The sequence below is a fragment of the Haemaphysalis longicornis genome, unplaced genomic scaffold (genome assembly GCF_048455015.1).
Source record: "Haemaphysalis longicornis isolate Haplotype H1 unplaced genomic scaffold, Haemaphysalis longicornis Haplotype H1 scaffold_6, whole genome shotgun sequence".
Lineage (NCBI taxonomy): Eukaryota > Metazoa > Arthropoda > Arachnida > Ixodida > Ixodidae > Haemaphysalis > Haemaphysalis longicornis.
In genome coordinates, this window is record NW_027526407.1 from 163343063 (window position 1) to 163364938 (window position 21876).

The window sequence follows — 21876 nt, forward strand, 5'->3', positions numbered from 1 at the left end:
GCGGAAAGTTGATCGATCCGAGACTCTAAGCGGGACACGGCCGATAACTCTGCTGTCGAAGCGAGGCTGGCGACGGAGGGAGAAGTCGCGTCGTGAACTCTATCAGCAAGCTCGGCGGCGCGGTCGAGGCTCAAGTCCCCTGCAGCAGCTAAAACGATGCGAGTGGACTGTGGCAAGCGCTGCAGAAAGAGCTCCTTTAAAAGCGCACCATTCGAGTCCACGTTGCCCACGCCCACGAGCTGTCGCATGGTGTTGAGTAGTTGGGAAGGGCGGCGATCTCCAAGCTCTTCGTTGGTGAGCAGGTGCCGGAGGCGCGCGCTGTCGGACGCCGTAGTTCGGTCCACAATACTCTGCTTGAGCCGCTGGTACGGAGCATCGTTCAAAGGTGCACCGATGACGTCTGCCACTTCATCAGCCACCTCAGGAGGCAGGTTGCAAAGCAAGTGGCGAAACCTAGTAGTCTCCGAGGTGACGCGGTGCAGATCGAAGACGGCTTCGACCTGGGCGAACCAAACGTGCGGGTTCTTGCGCACGAAAGTGGGTAGACGGAGCTGTAAGACTGCGACGTCCGGCGGCCGCGAGGAAGCGTCCGGCAAACGAGGGCCCGATGGCGCGAGGTTGCTGGGGTCGGTCATGTCTTTGTCCGGGTCACCACTGTCGGGAACCGCGGGGTAGCAGTGCAGCGCAAGAGAGAGAGTACCAGCGTGGCAGGCTTTTGGAATCGAACTGCCCGTGCGTGCTCATGCACCCAGCACGCACAGCTCGTCTCTTTATTGTCGTCGTCTTTAATAGCCAGCACCTTGGCGCCGGATAAGAGCGCTGACAAAAGGGCGCTACAAACTTTTAGCGACCTAACATTTTTTTCCGATGAAGGTTCTCCATGACTGGCAGGCTGAACTCGTTTCATCCGCAAGCTTTCCCTTTTGGTCTCAACGTTGACTACGCTAGCACACGCTATAACCTGTGGCCAAGTCCGAAGCCAACGCCCGCACTACGACGCCAAAGGAAAGGCTGCGCGCCCGGAATGTGATCATAGTTTATTCGGATACAACGTCTGTTTCATAAAGCGAGGTACTCGTTCGATTCCGACCATGCAAATCGGGATTTTTTTGTTCTGATTGGCTGCACATGTTACAGTTCCCTGCCACTGCTGACCCCGTACCCGTAGAGTCTTTAGGGCTGTCCAGTGGTTAGGTTGCCGGTTTCACCGCGTAAATGTCCCGCGTATGATTGGTGGGACCTACATATATTCACCTTTTTTTTGAGGCCGCGATGCTTGTTGAAGCGATTGACGGAAACGCTTACCCAAAACAGCTGTGCTGTTTGAAGCTGTGTTTGGAGAATGAGGTGAAAATCGGAGAGTATATGGGAAGGAGAATACGATATAGCATGAACATCGTGACGTTACCCAGAAAAAATAGTGTGTCTTGATACTCCGGATTGATAAAAAACAGTAATATCAAAACAGATGCCTTTGATTGGTGAATTTTTTTGTGAATGGTAGGGTATCCGGAAGGCGAACAAGCAGGAATGGTGGTATGAATTGAGCACCATTAAAGCATTCAATCAGCAATGGTGTAAGAAAGAAAGGGAGAGGGCAAATGACGCCTAGGGATTTTTGGGCGAGCTTAGAAAAAATCAAAATGAAGGTTGGCAGTATTTCTGGCGGTAGCGAAGTATTATTCAGAGAAGAACATATTCGCGCAAACAGTTCGGTTCTTCAGACAAGTTTAGCGCCCAATAAATTTATCTGAAAAAATTTGTTAGCTTCTAATACCAATAGTTGTAGTTACAGTCGTAGTACAGTGCAAATGCTATTTGGAACTGTAGCCGGTAGGAAAATACAGTCATTCAAAACGTACTAAAAACAGGCGTCTTTCGCGTTCACGCCTAAACTTGGACTTAAAAATGTAAACCAGCTGTAACACAAAAACAACGTGTCCAAATATCAAAAGAAAATAACAGGAGTCAAAGCTTTAGCAAAATATTTGAGAGAACAAAAAGTGTAAATAAATTCAAAGCAGTATCGAACACATGAAGCACACCTTGCGATGGGTTTCAACGGCGCGGGGGTAAATAACAAACAAAAAGATAAAACATGTTGAGTTCGCGCTCAGAGTATGTCCTTTCTCGACAAATCATCCGCGGAGTGAGTGCGAGAAGCGTGGGGAGCGCTTCCACTGCTGCCGCTTCGGTTTAGTAATAGCGATTTAATGGCGGGCACGGCCTGAGGTGCCTTGACAAAGCAGCTTATAACAATTGCCGTTCCCTTTGCGCCTGCACCAGAAAACAACGTTCAGAGATAAGCTGGTTGATCGTACCTTTCTGGAGTGACGCGGCAAAATCATCAACTTTGCAAGTCAAGCTTTTTACTTCTACCCCCCAAGGGTTCTGTGGTGACCATTGATGTCAAGCGAAAACTCCAGTGAACAAATGAAAGAACTTACCTGGCACCACCAGGAATCGAACGTGGCTCGAATAGAGAAATGGAGTGCGAGCCCGTTGTCTTACCGATTGAGCTAGGAGCCCACTCGGAGACGCGGGAGACAGATGGTACACTCACCTAGCTCATCTGCGGCTTTAAAAACTGCGTTCTCGCTGAATGCCACGTAACAGCATTACGCGACCTCTCGCGCCACTGCGCGCCCCGCCAACAGCAGGTGTGGCGGCCGTGTGCGCGCCTTGCGCATGCGCTGGGAGGTATAAAAATTAAATGAAGCTGACACCAAAGCAGAAAATCCAACATTTTCATCTCTGCCTTAGATCTAGCCGCCGTCGGAGCCGGCGGCCGAGACGGAGGAGAAGTGAGAGTGTCTAGCACCGGGTTTGCGCTTCCTTTTTTATACAAAAAAAAAATGTTCCCACTCATGCGCTTCACCAATACAACTCAACCAACCACAGTTCATGAATTAGGGGTTGATTGAAACTTAGCAAATAATATGTCTTTGAAGTAATAAAGCTTGCGGTTACGTGCATTTCACTTGTCTCTGCTGACTCTTTGTAGACCCACGTGTGTGAATTCAAGTGACATTGCATGGGTAATTCTCTTACAGCTTATCTTTCCAACCAGTTTTAGAGGCCGGAATGGCGTGTTTTTTTTTCGCCAAGTACTCGAAGTGGTTTCCACAGTGAATGCTTGCCTCCATTTGCTGCGGAAAAAAATCATTTATAACCGGACAGCACGCGCTTAAAAATGCGCAACCGTTTTGAGAACTCGGCCAAAATATACGCCTTCCGCATCCACCTATGTGCCCAGGGCCAAGCTTTTGGTTTCTCTCTTTAATCGTCTCAATATACCAACATAATATTGCAACAGTTCTTTGGCATTGCATGGCGATCAATAAAAAGTCTCGTTTTGGGGCAATTGAAAATGTATGAACTAACACTCACAGACATTCCGTGTTTGTACAAATTTTAAAATCAATTAAGCTGTCCAGATAAAAGCCTGCAGTTTTCGTCGCAACAGAAAAGGAGTAGTATATAAGCATTTTTGGTAAAGAAACCACTGCCAAATGTTTGATATGCTCAAAAAAGAATCATCTGTTATTTCACCCGGGAAAACTATGTTCCCTTAAGACTAAGGTAGCATTACTGCTCAGGGGCTACAATTTTCGAAAAACAGATCGCAATACGACTAAGATCTGGGTTATGGTTGTTTTCGGAGTGTTAATAGGCTGGAGTCTACAAAAGAGTTGTTTTAATGCAAAGCTTTCTAGGTCTACCAGCCAACGGTTCTTTTGTGGCATGCGGTACAACAACTCTTAAAGCGCGGAGGTGACGGCGGGAGGTTCCACTCACAGAGAACACCATACAGGATACCGCGAATTTACCCAACATTCTCCGCGAGGGAGTGCCTGCTCGCCAGCGACGGCGTCCGCGGTACGACTTAGCCCTCATGCACGCGGCTGTTTTTCACCCCGTCACGTCAGCGTCACGTCACGGTCTTCCGTCATGGGTGACAGTTTTTCGGGCGATTTCAAACCGAAAACGGTGCGACGGCGACGGGAGGCCAAGCTCCATGTTTCCGTCCCGTCAACGCGATGATACCTAGCCCCGCGGTAAACCAGCTCATCAGAAAAATTTTTTTACGCCTAAATTTAGCAAAAAGGGAGAACAAGCCATTTTCTTTACTTTTAGATTAGGCACGCTCAATTCTAGGCTAAACTGATCAGCAGGCCGACGACCTTGTATTCTGAGGGAGAGATCCGGTACGAACGCTACACCGTTTACGTCTCCGTCGCGGTTTCTTGACGTGGCGGTGCCCTGACGGAGAATGCGACGGCTGTGTGAATGAGGGCTTAGCCGTCTGCTTCTGCGGGTGGTTGTTTTGGCCCTGTTTCGGTGCAACTTCGCGTCTATTGCGGGGCGCCTTCGCACGGCTTGAATTATTTGTTCGACAGCCCCTCTAGGTTAGCTAGCACCCGAAGGAACTAAGTAGTCATACGGCAAACATACGTTAAGGATGGGTTTGCAGGGCGCAAAACCAAATGTACAAACCCCATTAGGTCTTCTGGCCGCTAGAGAAACGCTACATTTTGCACACTGCTTGCCACGAATGGGACTCCGTTTTCTAAATTGGTGATTATTAATTTGGTTGTGTTTTAGAGGTATTACAAATGGCGAATGTAGCAAGATATTCTGTTAAATATGAATTATAAAAGTTTCCTCAGCTCTATCGCAATTCTCAATCTTATCAAGCTAACTAGTTTAACTCGGTATAAATGGGAATCTCTAAGCTCACATGCAGCATTGTTTCGGTGTGTGCGCTTGTGTCGCGCGGTGGCCTAGCCCCAAGCTAGCACATCAGGATGGTTAGGTTCCACTGTCTCACCCTTCGAACCACGCTCCTCTCCGTTTTATCTTGCCTGACTCACAGCCGGGCTACAGCGGCGGCGTCCGCCGCTCTAGCCCGGCCGTGGCCGCGGCTCCTGCTGCGTTCGGGACGCCGCCCTTGCCAATTCCAGATAATGGCTGGCAAAATCTCCGGTTTCACTCTTTTTATAGCCACGTGTGTGAATTTAGGTGACGTCGAATGGGCAATTGTTGTGGGTGTCGTTTACACCTTTGCTTTCCAACCACCTTCCCAGCATGGATTGGAGCCAAATTTTTCATTGTCAATCTCTTTTCGGTAATACCGTCCATTCTCGATAATTCGAAGTCACTCAATTTCCAATTTCGAGTAAGTAGAAGTTATGTGCTTTTCCCTGCATTTTGCGCACAATCCAATGTCAAAAATTGCTCAATAATTTGAAGCTCAAAGATAGAGTACGGATATATGAAGGTAAATTTCAAAATGGGGAATCGAGCTGGCCTTCATTGCTGGATAAATTTCAAACTCTACGAGCACATAAGCACCGGTGTATTTTGTACCGATAACCGGAGCATTGCAACTGCAGCAGCACGCAGTAGGTAACGCGGCAGGCCTGTTTAGGCTCGTGCCAGACTAGGCATCTCTCTTTTTTGCGGTCCTCAAACTTCTTGGTGGTACATAGCGATGTGTGACCAGTTTGTGCGCTCTACGCATCAGGTTTTTAGCTAAGTCTTGAGTTACAGGGCAACTTGAATAGTACGCGCTCGGCTCTGCAACCACAGTCAAATGTGATTCAAATAAAAAATATATACGTGTTGTGGGCTTATCAGCACGCTGTAATTGCGTGTTGCGTTCAATTAGAAGTTTGCTGTTTCGAACTGTTTAGCGAGGTCTGTGTGCTTCGGAATAACGGTAGTCGATTGTATAAGCGGCAGAACTTTTGTTATGGACCGTGCTGCAACGGTGACAGTTATTTTTTTATTTTTGCGTAAGGTAATAGGCCTTCTCACTAACCAAGGTATCCTTTGCAGATTGTTGACATCAACACAGGTGTTGCTTTAGGTCCGAACAATGAAGGGGCTGTGCTATTTCACGTGCCTTACACCATGGTTGGCTACTACAAGAATCCTGCTGAAACAGCTGAGTTTAAAGATAGCGATGGTTGGGTTCACACAGGTAATTTTTTTTAATCCCAAATTTGAATTTGCAGTGTCAAGATAAGCTTAAGAAGCCCCACTTATGTATAGAAATTTGCCTATAAAATGGCGCAGTGGTAAAATCTCATTGGTCAGCTATATTCGTTGTCGTTTTTCAAAGATATCCACTGTGACGGTTCTGCGGCTAAGACTATATGCACTTCAGCTGAGCTGAAGAGCGGAGTTTTGCTCGTGGCCGCAGCGGCGGACTTCTTCAGCATAAATCCACAAAGCAGAAACGAATTGGTAATACAATATCCGCTACAGTAAACGAACTCAACATAGGCCGCATGTCTAAATTATTCCGTAACGCGCCCTCTTCACAACGCGCCTCGTACCTTTTCTGCTGCCTGGACTCGCAAACTCATTATATGGGCACTTTTACCAGTCATCTCTGTAATTCCAAAATCGGTATTCTTGCGCTCATTATATAATTACACAAATGTTTTGAAGTTCTCAAGCTTGCGCTAGGAGTAAAAAAAACAATTTTAGCATTGAAATACATTGGGTACACAACACATATGATATCTTTTTCAGTCTGGTGAAATACACAGAAGAATAATCATTTCTGAGGTTTTTATTTCAGCATTGAGATGCTCAGTGTCTTTATTTACGTTTCGTACCTCCGCGGCAAAATATTTTCTAAAACATCGGCGAGGGTACTTAATACATTGCGTTGTATATTGCATTTTTTCTGCGAGGATCCTTACATTTTGTCACGAGTGCGTCTGCTATGAGACGGAGCCACGAAGACGACGACGACGAAAGGCTTCTCCACGTGGCGCGTGTAGAAGAGTCCGTGGAACGGCTCGTGCTTTGGAACGCTGATTTGGCTGATCGGCGCTTCGCGTGAGACCACGTCTTTTTGGTGGCTTTCTTTCTAGAGGCACAAGTTCGCCTAAATAAATCTCCGTTTGTCTTTGCCCCAACTTCGCCTGCTGCACTTCTTGCAACAGAACACTGGTGATGGTGCGGGGTATGTCGAGCAGTCCTACCGGCAGCCGCTCATCTAGCCCCGTCAGTCCTCATCTCATCAAAACGCCTGTCCATCGCAGCAGCCGTCGCCTTCTGGGCCTAACCCCTGAATTCGGCCTCATGCCCGGGAACGCTCAGGCGCGTCAAGCTCGCGAAACGCAAACCATGGAGTCCAACAACTCACAGGTGATTTTCCAACAACCTCGGCAGCCACCTAGCTTCCATGGCGAAGTGTACGAAGACGTCGACGACTGGCTAGACCAGTACGAACGAGTCGCTTCATGCAACCTCTGGATTGCCGTCCACAAACTAAGAAACGTGTACTACTCGCTAGAGGACGGCGCCCGTATATGGTTTGAGAACCATGAAGCAAGCCTTCGAACGTGGGACGACTTCCGTCACGACATTCGTGAGGCATTCCCGAACGCAGATTGTCGGGACAACGCATTGCAGCTCCTTGAATCGCGCGTGCAGAAGCCTAACGAAAGTGTGGCAATGTTCGCTGAGGACATGGCGCGCCTTTTTTGCCGAGCCGATCCCGACATGTCCGAGCCGAAAAAGCTCCGGTACCTTATGCACGGCGTGAAGGAGCAGCTCTTTGCCGGACTCGTGCGAAACCCGCCACAGACTGTGCCGCAGTTTATAAAAGAAGCTAACGCCATCGAACGAGCGCTGCGGGATCGCTGCCGCCAATACAACCGAATGGACAATGCGACTTATGCGCACGCCGCCATTGTTTCACCAGCCAACGAAAATTCGGTGCGTGACCTCGTCCGGAACATCGTCCAAGAAGAACTGAGAAAGCTTACCACGAGTTCCTCGCAGCCAGCCATTGCTACCATCCCTGAGGTCGTCCGCGAAGAGGTTCGTCAAGCGATTGTCCCACCTGAACCCAGCCACGAAGTTTTACAAGTAAGCTATGCGAATGCCCTGGGTCATCCGTCGTCTGCACGGCCCTCTTTCCCAACGCAACAAAAGCCGCCTTCTGGGACATCGTCCCGCACTGAGCCAATCTTCCAACCACCCATACGCAAGACCAACGTATGGCGCACCGCAGACCAAACACCGCTATGCTACCACTGCGGTGAGGCGGGTCACGTTTACCGTCGCTGCCCACACCGCGAGATTGGACTTGCCGGTTTTTCACCCACGGCTCGTCGCCCTCCTCGTTTCGGGGAACGACCACCTGAAATCGACGCCTATCTCGCGGCGAGGCAAGAGCAGTCTGTGAGACAGCGACCACGCTCGCCCTCGCCGGCTCGCTTGAACACTTCGTTCAATCGTCGAAGCTCTCATGATGCGTCAAGGGGGAGGTCTCCAAGTCCCCACTGGGGAAACTAGAACCGGCAACCCCTGGAGGCAAGGTTGCTGCCGATGGAAGCTGCGAAGACCCTCCAATGTCGCCGGCGGTCGATCGGCGTACGGCGGAAGAGTGCGCTGATGAAGTGGTGAGCGCCGATCTTTCTGTTTTAATCGACGGGCAGGAAGTAACTGCTCTGGTGGACACTGGCGCAGATTTTTCGATAATGAGCCAAGGACTCGCAGACAAGCTCAGAAAGGTAAAAACGCCGTGGACTGGGCCACAGATTCGATCCGCAGGAGGCGATGTAATGACGCCGACGGGCAAGTGTACTGCGAGAATCTGTATAAGTAAGGCGAATTTTGTCGGCACTTTCGTCATCCTTCCCCAGTGCTGTAAAGACCTTATCTTGGGAATGGACTTTCTGCGAGAATATCACGCCATTATTAATATCCCAGAGCGCCTAGTCACATTCTCTACCGACGTCACGGCTCGAGACCTTGATTCCGAACAATGCTCGTCGGCTTGCGTATAGTAGATGAAGACGTCGTCTTGCCACCGAGGTCGTGCGCCTTGGTTTCCGTGAGTGCGAGGGTTCCTGGTGTGCTGAAGGGGTAGCTGAAGCAACAAGTGACCTTCTTTTTACCCGTGGCATCTCGATCGCGCGAGGAGTAGTGCACCTAAAGGATAATTGCACCGACGTACTTCTAACAAACTTCAGCCGGAAACCGTTCACGTGGTGCGCATGAAACCCTACTATTCAAGATGAGCCGACGTTCATGCCGCAACACTCCGGGACTGTGCCCATTTTCTACCATTTTCTACGGGTAGCTACTACCCTGAGCATCGGGACGATGCCCTTTAGAGAGGAGGGCAAATGTCACGAGTGCGTCTACTATAAGACGGAGCCTTTCGTCGTCGTCGTCTTCGTGGCTCCGTGTCATAGCAGACGCACTCGTGACATTTGCCCTCCTCTCTAAAGGGCATCGGCTCGATGCTCAGGGTAGTAGCTACCCGTAGAAAATGGTAGAAAATGGGCACAGTCCCGGAGTGTGGCGGCGTGAACGCCGGCTCATCTTGAATAGTAGGGTTTCATGCGCACAACGGGAACGGTTTCAGGCTCAAGTTTACGACGTCCTGCGGGTACAGTGCTGACCGGGATAACTTCATACGTAACGTCACTCAGCCGACGCAGAACTTTGTATGGTCCAAAGTATCGTCTAAGCAGCTTTTCTAAGAGCCCGCGACGACGAACAGGACTCCACACCCACACACGGTCGGCATGTTGGAAGTCCGCGTGCCTGTGGCGGAGATTGTAGCGGTTTGCGTCACGGCGCTGCTGATTACTTGTGCGCACGCGAGCAAGTTGCCGAGCCTCTTCCGCTCGCCGTGTGAACTCTTCCGTGTCGACATGGTCGTCGCTGTCGGCATGTGGTAGCATAGCGTCCAACATGGTCGACACTTCGCGACCGTAGAGTAACCTAAAGGGTGACATTCGGGTCGTAGTTCGCCTAAATAAATCTCCGTTTGTCCTTGCCCCAACTTCGCCTGCTGCACTTCTTGCAACGGAACACTGGTGGAGGTGCGGGGTAAAGACAAACGGAGATTTATTTAGGCGAACTTGTGCCTCTAGAAAGAAAGTCACCAAAAAGACGTGGTCTCACGCGAAGCGCCGATCAGCCAAATCAGCGTTCCAAAGCACGAGCCGTTCCACGAACTCTTCTACACGCGCCACGTGGAGGAGCCTTTCGTCGTCGTCGTCTTCGTGGCTCCGTCTCAGCAGACGCACTCGTGACAATATTATACTTTTAGAAGTCTCTTTATCATAATGTCAAATGATTTTTCTAAAATACAAGCTGAAAAACCACAAGCTTAAGCAGTATCTTACACACACTAATCTGACTCCTCACATTAGTTGCACCGTGTTTACACGTCTCTGTGTGTGAGGATTGGTATACACATATCCTTCACTGCCCTTCGACGCCGTAGCTATACATCTTCAAGGAAAGTGAATGTCTGCTTTCATAAACCAAACGTTCCGATAGCCTACGACCAATTCAGCTACAAACATTCAAGCTGATTGGCTACTTGGAACCTCCTAAATAGGATGGCATAAGTTTGGGGTTCTAAGCACTTCCGCACAAAGAAAATATATCAAGTCCATCAAAGGATCCTCCGCTAGGGGGCCAAACGGAGCAGGTGCGCTTCGCATGGGCTCCGCAAATAGCTCTTTCCTAGTGGAATATTTCTACGTCATCCTCATTAATTTTATTACTGGTGCGTCGCTGATGTACTCCGCTGCCCACCTGACCGCCTTCTGGAACTCTTGGACCATTTCCTTGGACCCTAGCTCGTCCGAAGTTTGCATGGTCCAGCGGCTCGGCTAACCCTAAATTCGAACGTCGAACGGCACCCCGCCGGCGCCGGCGGCCACGTCGGCGCACCGGCCCCCTCGCTACAAGCCTGCCACGCGGCACCAGTTCCAACAGCGACGCCTAAGGCCCAGGCCTCAACGTTGGGAAGACGGAGCCCGTTGTGGTTCAAGGTGAGGACATTTCTCCCGATATGGTCACCCCCGAGCGGGGATGGCTAGAATGCTACCGCCAACGTGGCGCTCGCACTCTGCAACAGCATCAGAGCGCACAACCCAGCTCCTCAACCGCCAAGCAGGATAAGTCCTCGCGACAGCCTCGCAAGCCAATCCGACCACCTCAGCTACCGAGGGAACACCTCAAGATAATCATCCGCCCTCGTAACGGCTTTGATGTTACAAAGGCCGGCATGGCCGAACTCCGAGACGCCATCCTTCGAGCTGCTGTTCTCCAAACTAACGAAGCCAGAGAAGACATAATGCGCACAAATCCAGAAAAGAATATCGTAGTAGTAAGCACGCCGAGCCTTGTCCGAGCAGAGAAATACAATGCTATTGCTTCTCTCTCCCTCCATGACCTAGAATACCCGACCACCTCTTATGCGGCCAGCCCTGAAGGTACATCCAAAGGGGTCATTCACGGAATCCCCGCCTACGGCTCCCCCGAAGACATCACAGCAAGCATCATACACCCGGGCAACCCAACAGCGCTACAGGCGCGCCGCATGGGTCGCACCAACACCGTCCTCATTGTATTTGAAGGCTTTCGGGTGCCACACTACCTCTACTACCGAGGAGCAGAGTACCGCTGCCACATCCATCAAAGAAAGACGGAAGCCTGCCTATCGTGTGGGGCTCTCGGTCACCGCGCCGATGTCTGTCCCAATCCTGACCCTTCTCGCTGCCAACAGTGTGGTGTCCAAGTATCTACAAGTGACCAACACTCATGCGAACCCACGTGCGTCGTGTGTGCAGGCCGCCCCCTAATGGGTGACAAGCTGTGTAAACAACGTTTCCAGCCGCCAATACATCGTTCACATCCACACACCTCCATCGCACAGCGACAAGTTGGTGCTGTTCCTACTGATGCATCCCAGAAGCAGGCTTGCCATCCCTCCCAACTTGCCATCCCTCCAAAAACGACAGCAGCCACTCAACACGAAGCCCCTTCCACAGCACGTCTCGCGCGGAACACTTCAACGTACGAGCTTAGTGCTGGTGAATCACGTGGAAAACCGCCTCAGCGCACTTCGGGCCACCACCCCAGGGTAAGCTGGTCAGTTGTGGCCTCCCGCTCTCCTCAAGCTACCGAAACAGCACACCTTAAGCAATTACTGGACATGGTACTAGCTGAAAACGAAACTCTAAAAACTGAACTCAAAACTCTCAAAGCATCCATCAACAGTCTTACTCCTCCCTCAACCTCCACCACGCGGGACGACGCGATGGATATCGAATCCCTCTCTACACCGAAATCGGAAGCGAAATCCCTCAAGTCCTCGACTAACACCATTTCTCCCCCTCTTCCTCCTCCTCCTCCCGCAACCTCCACATCGCGCGACAATGCAATCGATACCGAATCTCACCCTGCCAAGCGCCGTGCGCCCCTCTCTTCTAAACCCACACCAGAATACATCACTAAAGAGGAGATTGAATCACAAATGCGAAAATTCCATGCCAATGTAGCCGAAACGGCAGCTAAACAAGTAGAACCTTTTGCTGAACTTGTAGCGACACTCCGCTCTCAGATAACAGATTTCAATGCTCGAATGACTGCATTTGAAGCCAACTGTTCAAGACCATCCGCATTATCCAAAAAATCTTCCAAACCCTACGACCGACCCAAAACCCCCGCTGCTTCTGATAATGGAGGTACAGAACATTATTATCTGGCAGTGGAATAGCCGGGGATATCGCCGCAAACGTGGCAATCTCCAGCACCACATAGACTATAAAACCTTAGGCCCACCCCCAGATGTCATTTGCCTGCAGGAGACGGGCTGCATAGCAAAATTATCCGGGTACAAATCCTTTCCAAACAGCGACCTCCAATCCCGTGAAACGACCATCCTCGTCCATCGTAACCTCCCAGTAATACAACACGATCTCCACCTTCCCACACACATCGACCATGTTTTGATCGAGCTCATTCTTCGATCCAGTAAACGACAACAGAGTGTGTTCATATTAAACATATATAGCAGCCCCCGACTACAGCACCGTTTCCACGTACTCTTTAAACAAGCGATCACTCTAGCAGGCAGACACACCCTTGTAGTAGTAGGCGATTTTAACGCCCACCACCCCGCCTGGGGATACCCAAGAGAAAATGTTAAAGGCCGCCGTCTCTGGTTAGACTGCCAACAGGAAGGTCTCACGTTACTCACAGACCCCGCATACCCAACTCGCTTAGGAAATAGCGTTTGCAAGGACACGTCTCCTGACCTCACCTACACAAAAAACACTCATCCCTGTCCGATCTGGTGTAACACGCAAGCCGATCTAGGCAGCGACCATAAAATATTAAAATTGAAATGGGCCTACCATCAATACGACACAATCAAAATAAACAGGCCCGAATAACAAACTGGGACACCTTCAGGGCACTTAAAACCGGACATCAAACCCCCACTGAACCCGTTACCATCGCCAACCTCGCAAGGTGGGAAGAAGCTCTACACGAACGCCCACGCAACTCTACACAAACAGTAGACATCCCAGCAGATTCCCCAGAACCTGACTCCAAACTCGCCCACATGTGGCAAGCAAAGGCTAGTCTCCAAAAACCTCTCTAAACAGCGGCACAATCGAACCCTTCGAAGGAGAATAGCTGCTCTGGACCACGACATTGAAAAATACACCCTCCAGCTCCTCACTCATAACTGGCATTCTGCATGCGAGGCTTTCAACTCGCACTTCAATCTTTCGCAGACGTGGAACATTCTCAAACACCTAATTGACCCCTCTTCCACACGCACCGCACAACGCCAACTTGTATCCCACATCATACATCAATTCACTGGTACTGATACCGAACTCCTCGATTATATTCAGAAAAAATACGCTCCTGCTTGCCCCACCTTAACTCATTCAAGTTACTGTGGGGATCCCAACCCAGAGCTGGACGCACCCATAACGGAGGCGGAGGTGCGCGCCGCCATCCAACACCTCAAAACCAAATCGTCTCCTGGCCCCGACAAAATAACTAACAAGGCGCTTCGAAATCTAGACGACCCTACCATCGCCGACCTGACTGCAATTTTCAATGAATGTTTGGAGAAGGGGGAACTCCCACCTCAATGGAAGACAGCCAAAACCGTTCTTATTCCAAAACCGGGGAAGCAGCCACACGTTGATCATCTACGACCTATATCGTTAACATCGTGCCTGGGCCAGCTCTTAGAGCACGTCGTTCTCACCCGGCTCAACAGTGACATCGAAAAGCACCGTCTGCTTCCTCACTCCATGCTGGGGTTCCGACCCCAGCTCTCTACTCAGGACGTCATGCTACAACTAAAACCCCACATAGTAGATGCTCGATTCAGTTCCACACATAACACCAAGGCGATCTTGAGCCTCGATTTAACGCGAGCGTTCGACTCAGTTAGCCACTCGGCAATCCTGGAAGGAGTAGCCGCGGCTGGAGTCGGTGCGCGAGCATACAACTACATTTGTAATTTCCTCACGGGTCGAACAGCCACACTCACCCTTGGACAATTGACTACACCCCCGATCACCCTCGGTAGCAAAGGTACCCCCCAAGGATCGGTTCTTTCCCCCTTTCTTTTTAATATGGCCCTACGAGGTCTACCCCCACTCCTCAACGCCATCCCTGACCTACACCACAGCATATACGCCGACGACATCACGTTGTGGGTTACTAGAGGATCTGATGGTCACATTCAAGATACCCTCCAAACCGCAACTGATGTCGTCGAAGCGTATGCTGCCTCTCGTGGTCTGTCCTGCTCCCCAACAAAATCAGAGCTTCTTCTATACAGACCTAAAAGACCAGGAAAACAACCACCTTCCCCACTCTCCCTCATCCAAATCACTACCTCAAACGGCCAACCCATCCCAATAGTTCACTGCATCAAGATTCTAGGTCTCCGTATACAGGCAAACGGATATAATGTAGATACTCTCCGTGCCCTAGAAAAAGGGGTTTACCAGACTACACGACTCATCTCTCGCATAGCTACCAAACATCGAGGAGTAAAAGAAAACAATCTAATACGTCTCGTACAAGCCTTTGTCATCAGTCGTATAGCATACGTCACCCCCTTCCTAAACCTCAAAGTCAGCGAAAAGCACAAAATTGAAGCTATGATACGTAAATCTTACAAGCAGGCCCTAGGTCTCCCCATTACACTCTCAACAGACAAACTACTCTCGCTCGGTCTACACAATACATTAGACGAAATTATCGAAGCCCAACGGGTCTCGCAATTTGAGCGACTCATGAGGAGTGACACTGGACGCCACATTCTTCAGAGTCTTGGTCTCAGTCACCCCACTATCTCTGACACGCACGTCGACATTCCCACAGTCATTCGAGACCAACTGGTAATCCACCCCCTCCCTAAACACATGCACCCGATTCATAACGAGGAAAGGCGCCGAGCGAGAGCACAGGCTTTACACAAGCAACACTCCTCCAACCCACAAGTAGCCTTCGTGGACGCTGCAGAATACCCAGGACGCGAAGCCATGGCAGCGGTCGTAGTTGATTCATCTCTCCGAACACTAGCCGCCCTCTCCTTCCCTACTCAATGTCCAACCGTAGGCAAAGAAATGGCTATCGCTCTTGCCATTATTTCCACCCCTAAGGTCACTACTATAATAAGCGACTCCAAATCGGCCATTACCAATTACTCCAACGGGCGAGTTGACCCCCGAACTTCACGCCTACTCCTGCAGGCACGCCAATTCCCGAAACGAAAAATGTACATTGTTTGGGCACCGGGCCACTCCGAACTCCCAGGAAATGAATTGGCACACGAGGTTGCTCGAGAACTGGTAATCTGAGAGCCCAGTGACGCTGCAGAATCTCCTCAACCATTCTCCCATAGGGACCGCCTCCTGACCTACCGATCGGTACTCGATCACTACCGGCTGTCCAGAGCTCGCTTCCCACCACCCGACCCCTCCCTCTCCCGCCGCCACGCTGTTGTATGGCGCGAACTTCAAACATCCACATTTCCCACCCCTGCCCTCCTATCACTCTATTACACCGAGTTACACTCTAACCGATGCCCTCGTTGCCATAAATACGCAGACCTATCACATGTGATTTGGTCCTGTGAAGAAAAACCCCTCCAAACTCTTAAAAAGCACCCCATTTTATTACAAATTACGAACGAGGAGCAGTGGGAGGCCGCGCTGCTCAGCACAGACCCTATGACCCAAGTCTCACTAGCCCAGGTGGCTGAAGACGCCGCAGAGATCTACATGAATCCTGCCGTCGCCGGAAGGACACCGAAGTCGACCTGAAAACGGTCCCACCCGTGGCAACAATAAAGTTTAATCTGATCTGAAGTCCATCAAACGCTCCCCAATTGTTCAGGTTGTTGCAGACTAAAAAAAACGCGTTTCAAAAAACTCCCACCTCCCATCGCGGGAACCCCTGTGTTCATGCGACGCATAGGGGGCTCACGTTGCAGCGTTGGACAGCGGAGGAGCGGTGCTGGAACGATGGAGCGGAGTGGCGAAGGCACCGCGTTTTATAGCGGGCATAACGGTGAGGGGCCGCGCCGGCGCCAGTGCGTCTGCCGCGGCTATAACGCAACACAATCCACTTTAATCCAATCTCATCCAAATCCAATCCAATCTAATCTAAGCCAAGCCAAGCCAAACCAAGCCATTCCAAGCCAATCCAATCGAATGCAATCCAATGCCCCTCGCGAGAGAGTATTCGCTTTCGGAGAGGAGAGGGGGTGAGCAGCGGAGAGCGCAGCTCGCGCGGCGAAGACAATGGGGGAGGGGCGGACACCGACGACGACGGCGGATGCACGGACAAGGCGAGTGAATGAGATGCAGTCGCATCTAAAATAACAAATTATTACTTCTTTTCCATGTCTTGAAAATTTCCACCTTAACTTACTTGCCACTTTATTTGGTCTTATTCCTTAGATACGCGTCATTCTAATTACCGAATTGTGCAAAACACAATCAGAAAAACGGCAATAACCATTATCCGGAAAGTACAAGTGCATTGTCCACGTTCTAAATAAAAGAGCACAGCCAGTCAACGTTCATTTTAATACATTCTGCACCGGAATTTTTCTAGAAATTGTATTTAAAAGCTCTGAGAAAACTGTATACGGATGTCCAAGTAGGGTAACAGTTATATGGCTAGATTTCGAGAAACTCCTTTAAATAAGCAGCTACCTGGTTTTCACGGCGTGCGCGATTTTGACCCGTAATCCAGCAGAGAGGAGAGAGGACCGTCTGGCGAAGAGTGAGGAGAGGGCGGCACGCGCGGCTATGATGTCATTTCTCTTACTGCCTCAATTACACACTTGTTCCATGCGTCAATGTAAAGGACCGCGCTCCCACTCACACATTCCGCAGGTGCTGTTGCGGTCACTGTTAAGCCAAGCCAGCGACATTTGCGCGGGAGGTTCGAACACGATTGGAAACAACACGCTTGCCTGCGGCGGCGACGCCCTGCGAAGAATAGCAGGGTAGCGCGCGCCGCCTTGAGTTTTCTTATCACATGATTACTTCCTGATACGCAACAGATATGCGCCGACACCCAGGAGACTGCAGTTCACACTGCGCACAAATTTAGCATTAGGGAGCATAGTTCTCTTCAGGGCACTTTTTGTCGATACTACAGAGGGACACAGGGGCTAGAAAGCGGAGCGTGTGGAGAGGTCCAGGTTAATATAGGCCGCCTGGATACCTTTACGTGCGCAGAAATCTCAACAATCAGGCCTTTTTGTTTCTCCGCGCCAATGTAAAAACAGGCTCCTTCTACCCGGAACAAATTTTTCAATTTCGGTCAGCACCTGGCCATCTCCTAACTTCTTATTTGTTAACGTAAAAACATGTACTGCACCTTGGTTTTTAAGAAGAGAAACTCTGTTGTGAGCACGGTGATTAGACGCTTACTGATACACCCATCGCTGTGGCTCAGTGGCCAGGGCGTTGTGAATCTGTGTATAAAGATGTGGGTTTTTATTTGGTCTGGCTCGCTGATTTGTAGGTACAAGCGAATCGCAATAATCCCTAGCATTGAAGCTTGTGTGCGCGTTAAGATGCCCAGCTGTTAGTGTTAATCTGGTGCCCTCCACTACGGAAATTTTATGCCCACGCGGAGAACCCCTGCATTGCATCCCCAGAATTTAGAAGTTGACAATTATTTAATTAATATTTCCTAACTGTGGTATACAATAGTCAGTAATGAGTCCATAAAATTACAATAAGGCCGGAGCTCAAAAAAAATTGAAACCGAATCCAACCATACACATCAAGTGGATGATGAACCTGTCATAGACACATCAAATATTTTTCTGGTAGACGTAGCCTAACCTGTACTCACTAAAAACACACAGCTCCTGTGCAGCGCAGAGGTCTCTCGTCCGCTGCTCATGTAGTGTGCTGTTATAGCCGGTGGTATTCTGCAATTGTTAACTGAAGCCTCTGCTTCTGCTTTGTTAATTTTTCTCAGGCGACTTGGGCTACTACACGACAGAGGGCAGACTCTTTGTCACTGGCCGAATCAAAGCAATGGCAAACAAGTACGGGCTGCTGTCAGCCGACCTGGCCAAAGTGGAGGAATGCCTTGTATTTCACCCTGGAGTGGCGGAGGCTGCCGTGGTTCCCATGCCCATTTCGGAGGACAAGGCCAAAATCGCTGCGCTAATTGTCGCCACCGACACAACAAGCCCAAGTCGCGAGCTCGCCGAGAGCATCAAAAGCTTTGTTAAGGGTAAGCTATACAGAAAGGAGGATCTTTTACACGAAAAGAATAATTACGCTGCATTCTTCAAGGTCGTTCATCGCGCGCAATTGACCTTCAGTTGCGCTTTATTTATCGCTCCCCTCCCTGGAATCCTCTGCGACGTCCGAAAAAGTGAATAGGCGAAGGTGAAGCCGCTGCTGTGACCCCGCTTGATTCATCAGCCTCAGTCTCCGCTCAGGCTTTCAGAACAAGCGAAAGAATTAATCAAATTGCACATTATCGATGGCTAATTGGCAGGCTACAAAATATCTAGCAAAGGCACACTTCTACAAAACACTGCGTGTAGGCCAACTGCCTTTGATTCTGATTACTGTATTCAGAGGTGTCTAACGTCAGCCATTATTTTAACGCTGCAAGTACTTCTGTGAACATACCAATAAGTTCCCAATTGAGTTTTTGCTTTACATGTGCTGAGCAGGATACCGCTTCGTAGTACCTTCTTTAGGTGAATGAGAAAGGGTAATAACAGTTTCCTTTTCGATCAGAAAAATAGGAATGTTAACCTCCTCTGTGTCCACATTCACAAAAGAGATGACATACTTGAGAAGCATAGTTCTTGCCTAGCTCCATTGTAACGATTCTGCAATTTTTGGTAATTTAGGGGCACAGGGTAAGGCGAAATTTTGAAAAAATGACTTTTTGGTTTTCTTCACAATTACGAAAGTTCAATTCCTTGTGCACATTTTCCATATTCACACTTGCCTTAAAAAGTCTTATTTCTCGCTAAAAAGCAGTTTTCCCGTAAGCAAGTAGTAAGTGCCCACATCCCTTAAGAATGTTCTCAGGGTTTATTGTCATTTTTATCATAAAAAACTTCCCGTTTCAGATCAAAATGGTTTTCTGTAACTAGCTGTATTATGCAATTGCTTAGCAACCATTGCATAGCTGATTTTTAAGTGAGGGCAATCCAAAGACCTTGGTGCACGTTTTTTTCACATTTGCCCTTCGAAGCTGCGCACAAAAAAAAAACATTTTTTTTGGGCTTCACACTCTAATGATAGCAACATTAGAAGCTGTTCTTTCATTAAATGGTGAAGCAATGCATGAGCCAGCATTTTTAAATCATTCAGACCAAAACCTGGGCGCAACATCACCATCAAGTGGCTTAAAGAGGTTGACCACAAGCAAAATACTTTGTGAACAGATCTGTACGATAGTGCACAAAATAAATCAAGGAAGTACAGAAGACCGGGTGAAAAGAACAAAAATGACTTTGACAATGATTATGAAGCTGGTGGTTTTTAAATAAATGGCTTCAGTGGTGTTTATGACAAAAAAAGTATTGTTTTTTACCTTTCTTTTACTTTAAACTCAATTATCTCAAAACAATGTTTTTTCTTACATAGGTACCATTATTTCCTATATTTTCAAAGACAACAAGCTGATTTTTTTTCCCTGCCATCTACATAACTTGTCACACCTGCTGTACTTGAAATAAAAATTTGCACGGAACAGTTTTTTTGGTACACAACTTTTAATACTAAAATAATGCCAAAATTTAGGTACTAACCGACAAAAATTTATAAAAAACTGAATTTATTAGGAATGTCTTTATTTCTAGTACAGTTAAAAGAGCAAAATTTGAAATAAAATGATATATAAGTTATGTAGATACCTTTTTTAGATGCTGAGAAAAATTTACCTCAATATGGCCAAAAATACATGGGAAGTATAGGGCTTACCGTGTGCCCTTAAAACTGAAATAAGCACCGTGCTTTAAAACACACGAGTAACAGCTCTACCTTCCATTCCAAAAATAACGCTAACGAAAGTAGGATGAGCCTGCTGTCTTCCATCTAACATTTGGCTACGCAGGACAGCGCAGTCGCCGTTTAAAAAGTATGTCTTTAAAAAGAATGGGACTATGTTACTTCAATTGTTTGTGTTTTTTCTACACGTATTTCGACAAAATCCAACTTTTGAGGAAAATATTTTTCAAGTCACTCAGCTCTATTGCTCCCATGACAGAGGTTTTCTAACAAAAACGCAAGAGATAATAAAACACGCTGAAATATTTTGCTACACGACATCGGCAGTGACGACGTAGCTTCAGTAGGGACGAAAGAAAGGTCAGCACTGCAATTTCAGCATGCTGTACTACTGGCAAATTATTGGGTTGCCGTTGTGACTCTTCGCTATCTGGCTTCCACTCGGACAATAAGAACTCTCTATAGAATGGCCGGTAGGAAAAGAACCTTCTTAAACTACGCAGAGAGCATGCCCAAAGAGCTGATCGAATTTACATTTGTTTTTTTTTATCCTCGTGGTCTCAAGCGCCCCTTCGATTTAGGTGTTCCCATGTAGATTTGCATTTTTCTTTTATCGGATGTAAGTTGACAACATCGTAAGACTAAACGTTATTTCTATATTACCAGCATATGTTAGTATGTGGTGAGTGTTTAAATATTTCTCATTTCGGGCGCTAATAAAAGAAATTGCATCCATCGGCTTTCAACATTGCAGAGAGATTCGACCCAGTCCACCAGCTGGAGGGTGGGATATACTTTGTGGACGTCATCCCAAGAAGCGGATTTGGAAAAATCAAGAGACGCCAGCTTCCTCAGCTTGTGAACTCTCTCGACCGAATGGATCTAACAACAAATGCAAATCGCGTCCTTTGATGCAAATATAGCAATGTTTCTGGCCACAATGCTACCAGAAACGTCATTGGCAGGATGGATTTATTTAAAAACACCTGTCAATGGATGTCCTGCCCACCTTTATACGGGTACCCGGAAAAATATAAATATCTGCGAAAACTTGCACTACGCTGCGGAGGCCCGAAGTAGTCATATAGGCTTCTATGCTTCTTCTAAGCTTCTCGGCTTCTAGGCTTCGTAGGCTTCTTTTAAAGAGAGATTTTTTACGCCGTAGTAAGGAAGACACCTAGCGGAAATATCCTACAAGGACAACAAGTGAGATAGCTGTGTGCCGCCAATAAAGATGCTAGGGTGGGCCTGCCGCTTCCTACATCACATTCATGTGGCAGGTCACGATAACGCAGTTAGTAAGCGAAGTCTTTCTGAGTTAGACGAAGGCGTCCTGTCAAAACTCTAATGTATTTCCCCGTAGAAAGGTTGGTTGACTGAAAGCTCTGGGCCTAAAACGCGTGCGTGAAACAAGTCTAGCATTGTATAAAAAATGGTTACTTAGATATCGCAAAAATGAACGGTTCAACAAAATCAATACAAGCGTTGATAACAAATGAGCATAATATATATATTTATCATATAAACCACGTATCGGTACACATTT

General features: G+C 48.5%; 1 protein-coding gene across 2 annotated transcripts in view; it reads left to right on the top strand.

The window, feature by feature from the left end:
• LOC144141242 (uncharacterized) overlaps nucleotides 1-21489 on the top strand; it is a 129034-nt gene extending 107545 nt beyond the window's left edge. Inside the window, exons 9-11 of one of the 2 annotated variants that reach the window (XM_077672800.1) lie at nucleotides 5842-5986; nucleotides 18328-18588; nucleotides 21085-21489. In XM_077672800.1, the coding sequence (XP_077528926.1) occupies nucleotides 5842-5986; nucleotides 18328-18588; nucleotides 21085-21242 (564 nt within the window). In that variant the 3' untranslated portion in view covers nucleotides 21243-21489. The remainder of the gene's footprint in view (nucleotides 1-5841; nucleotides 5987-18327; nucleotides 18589-21084) is intronic. The other variant, XM_077672801.1, reaches the window with a different exon arrangement.
• Nucleotides 21490-21876: the final 387 nt, after the last annotated feature.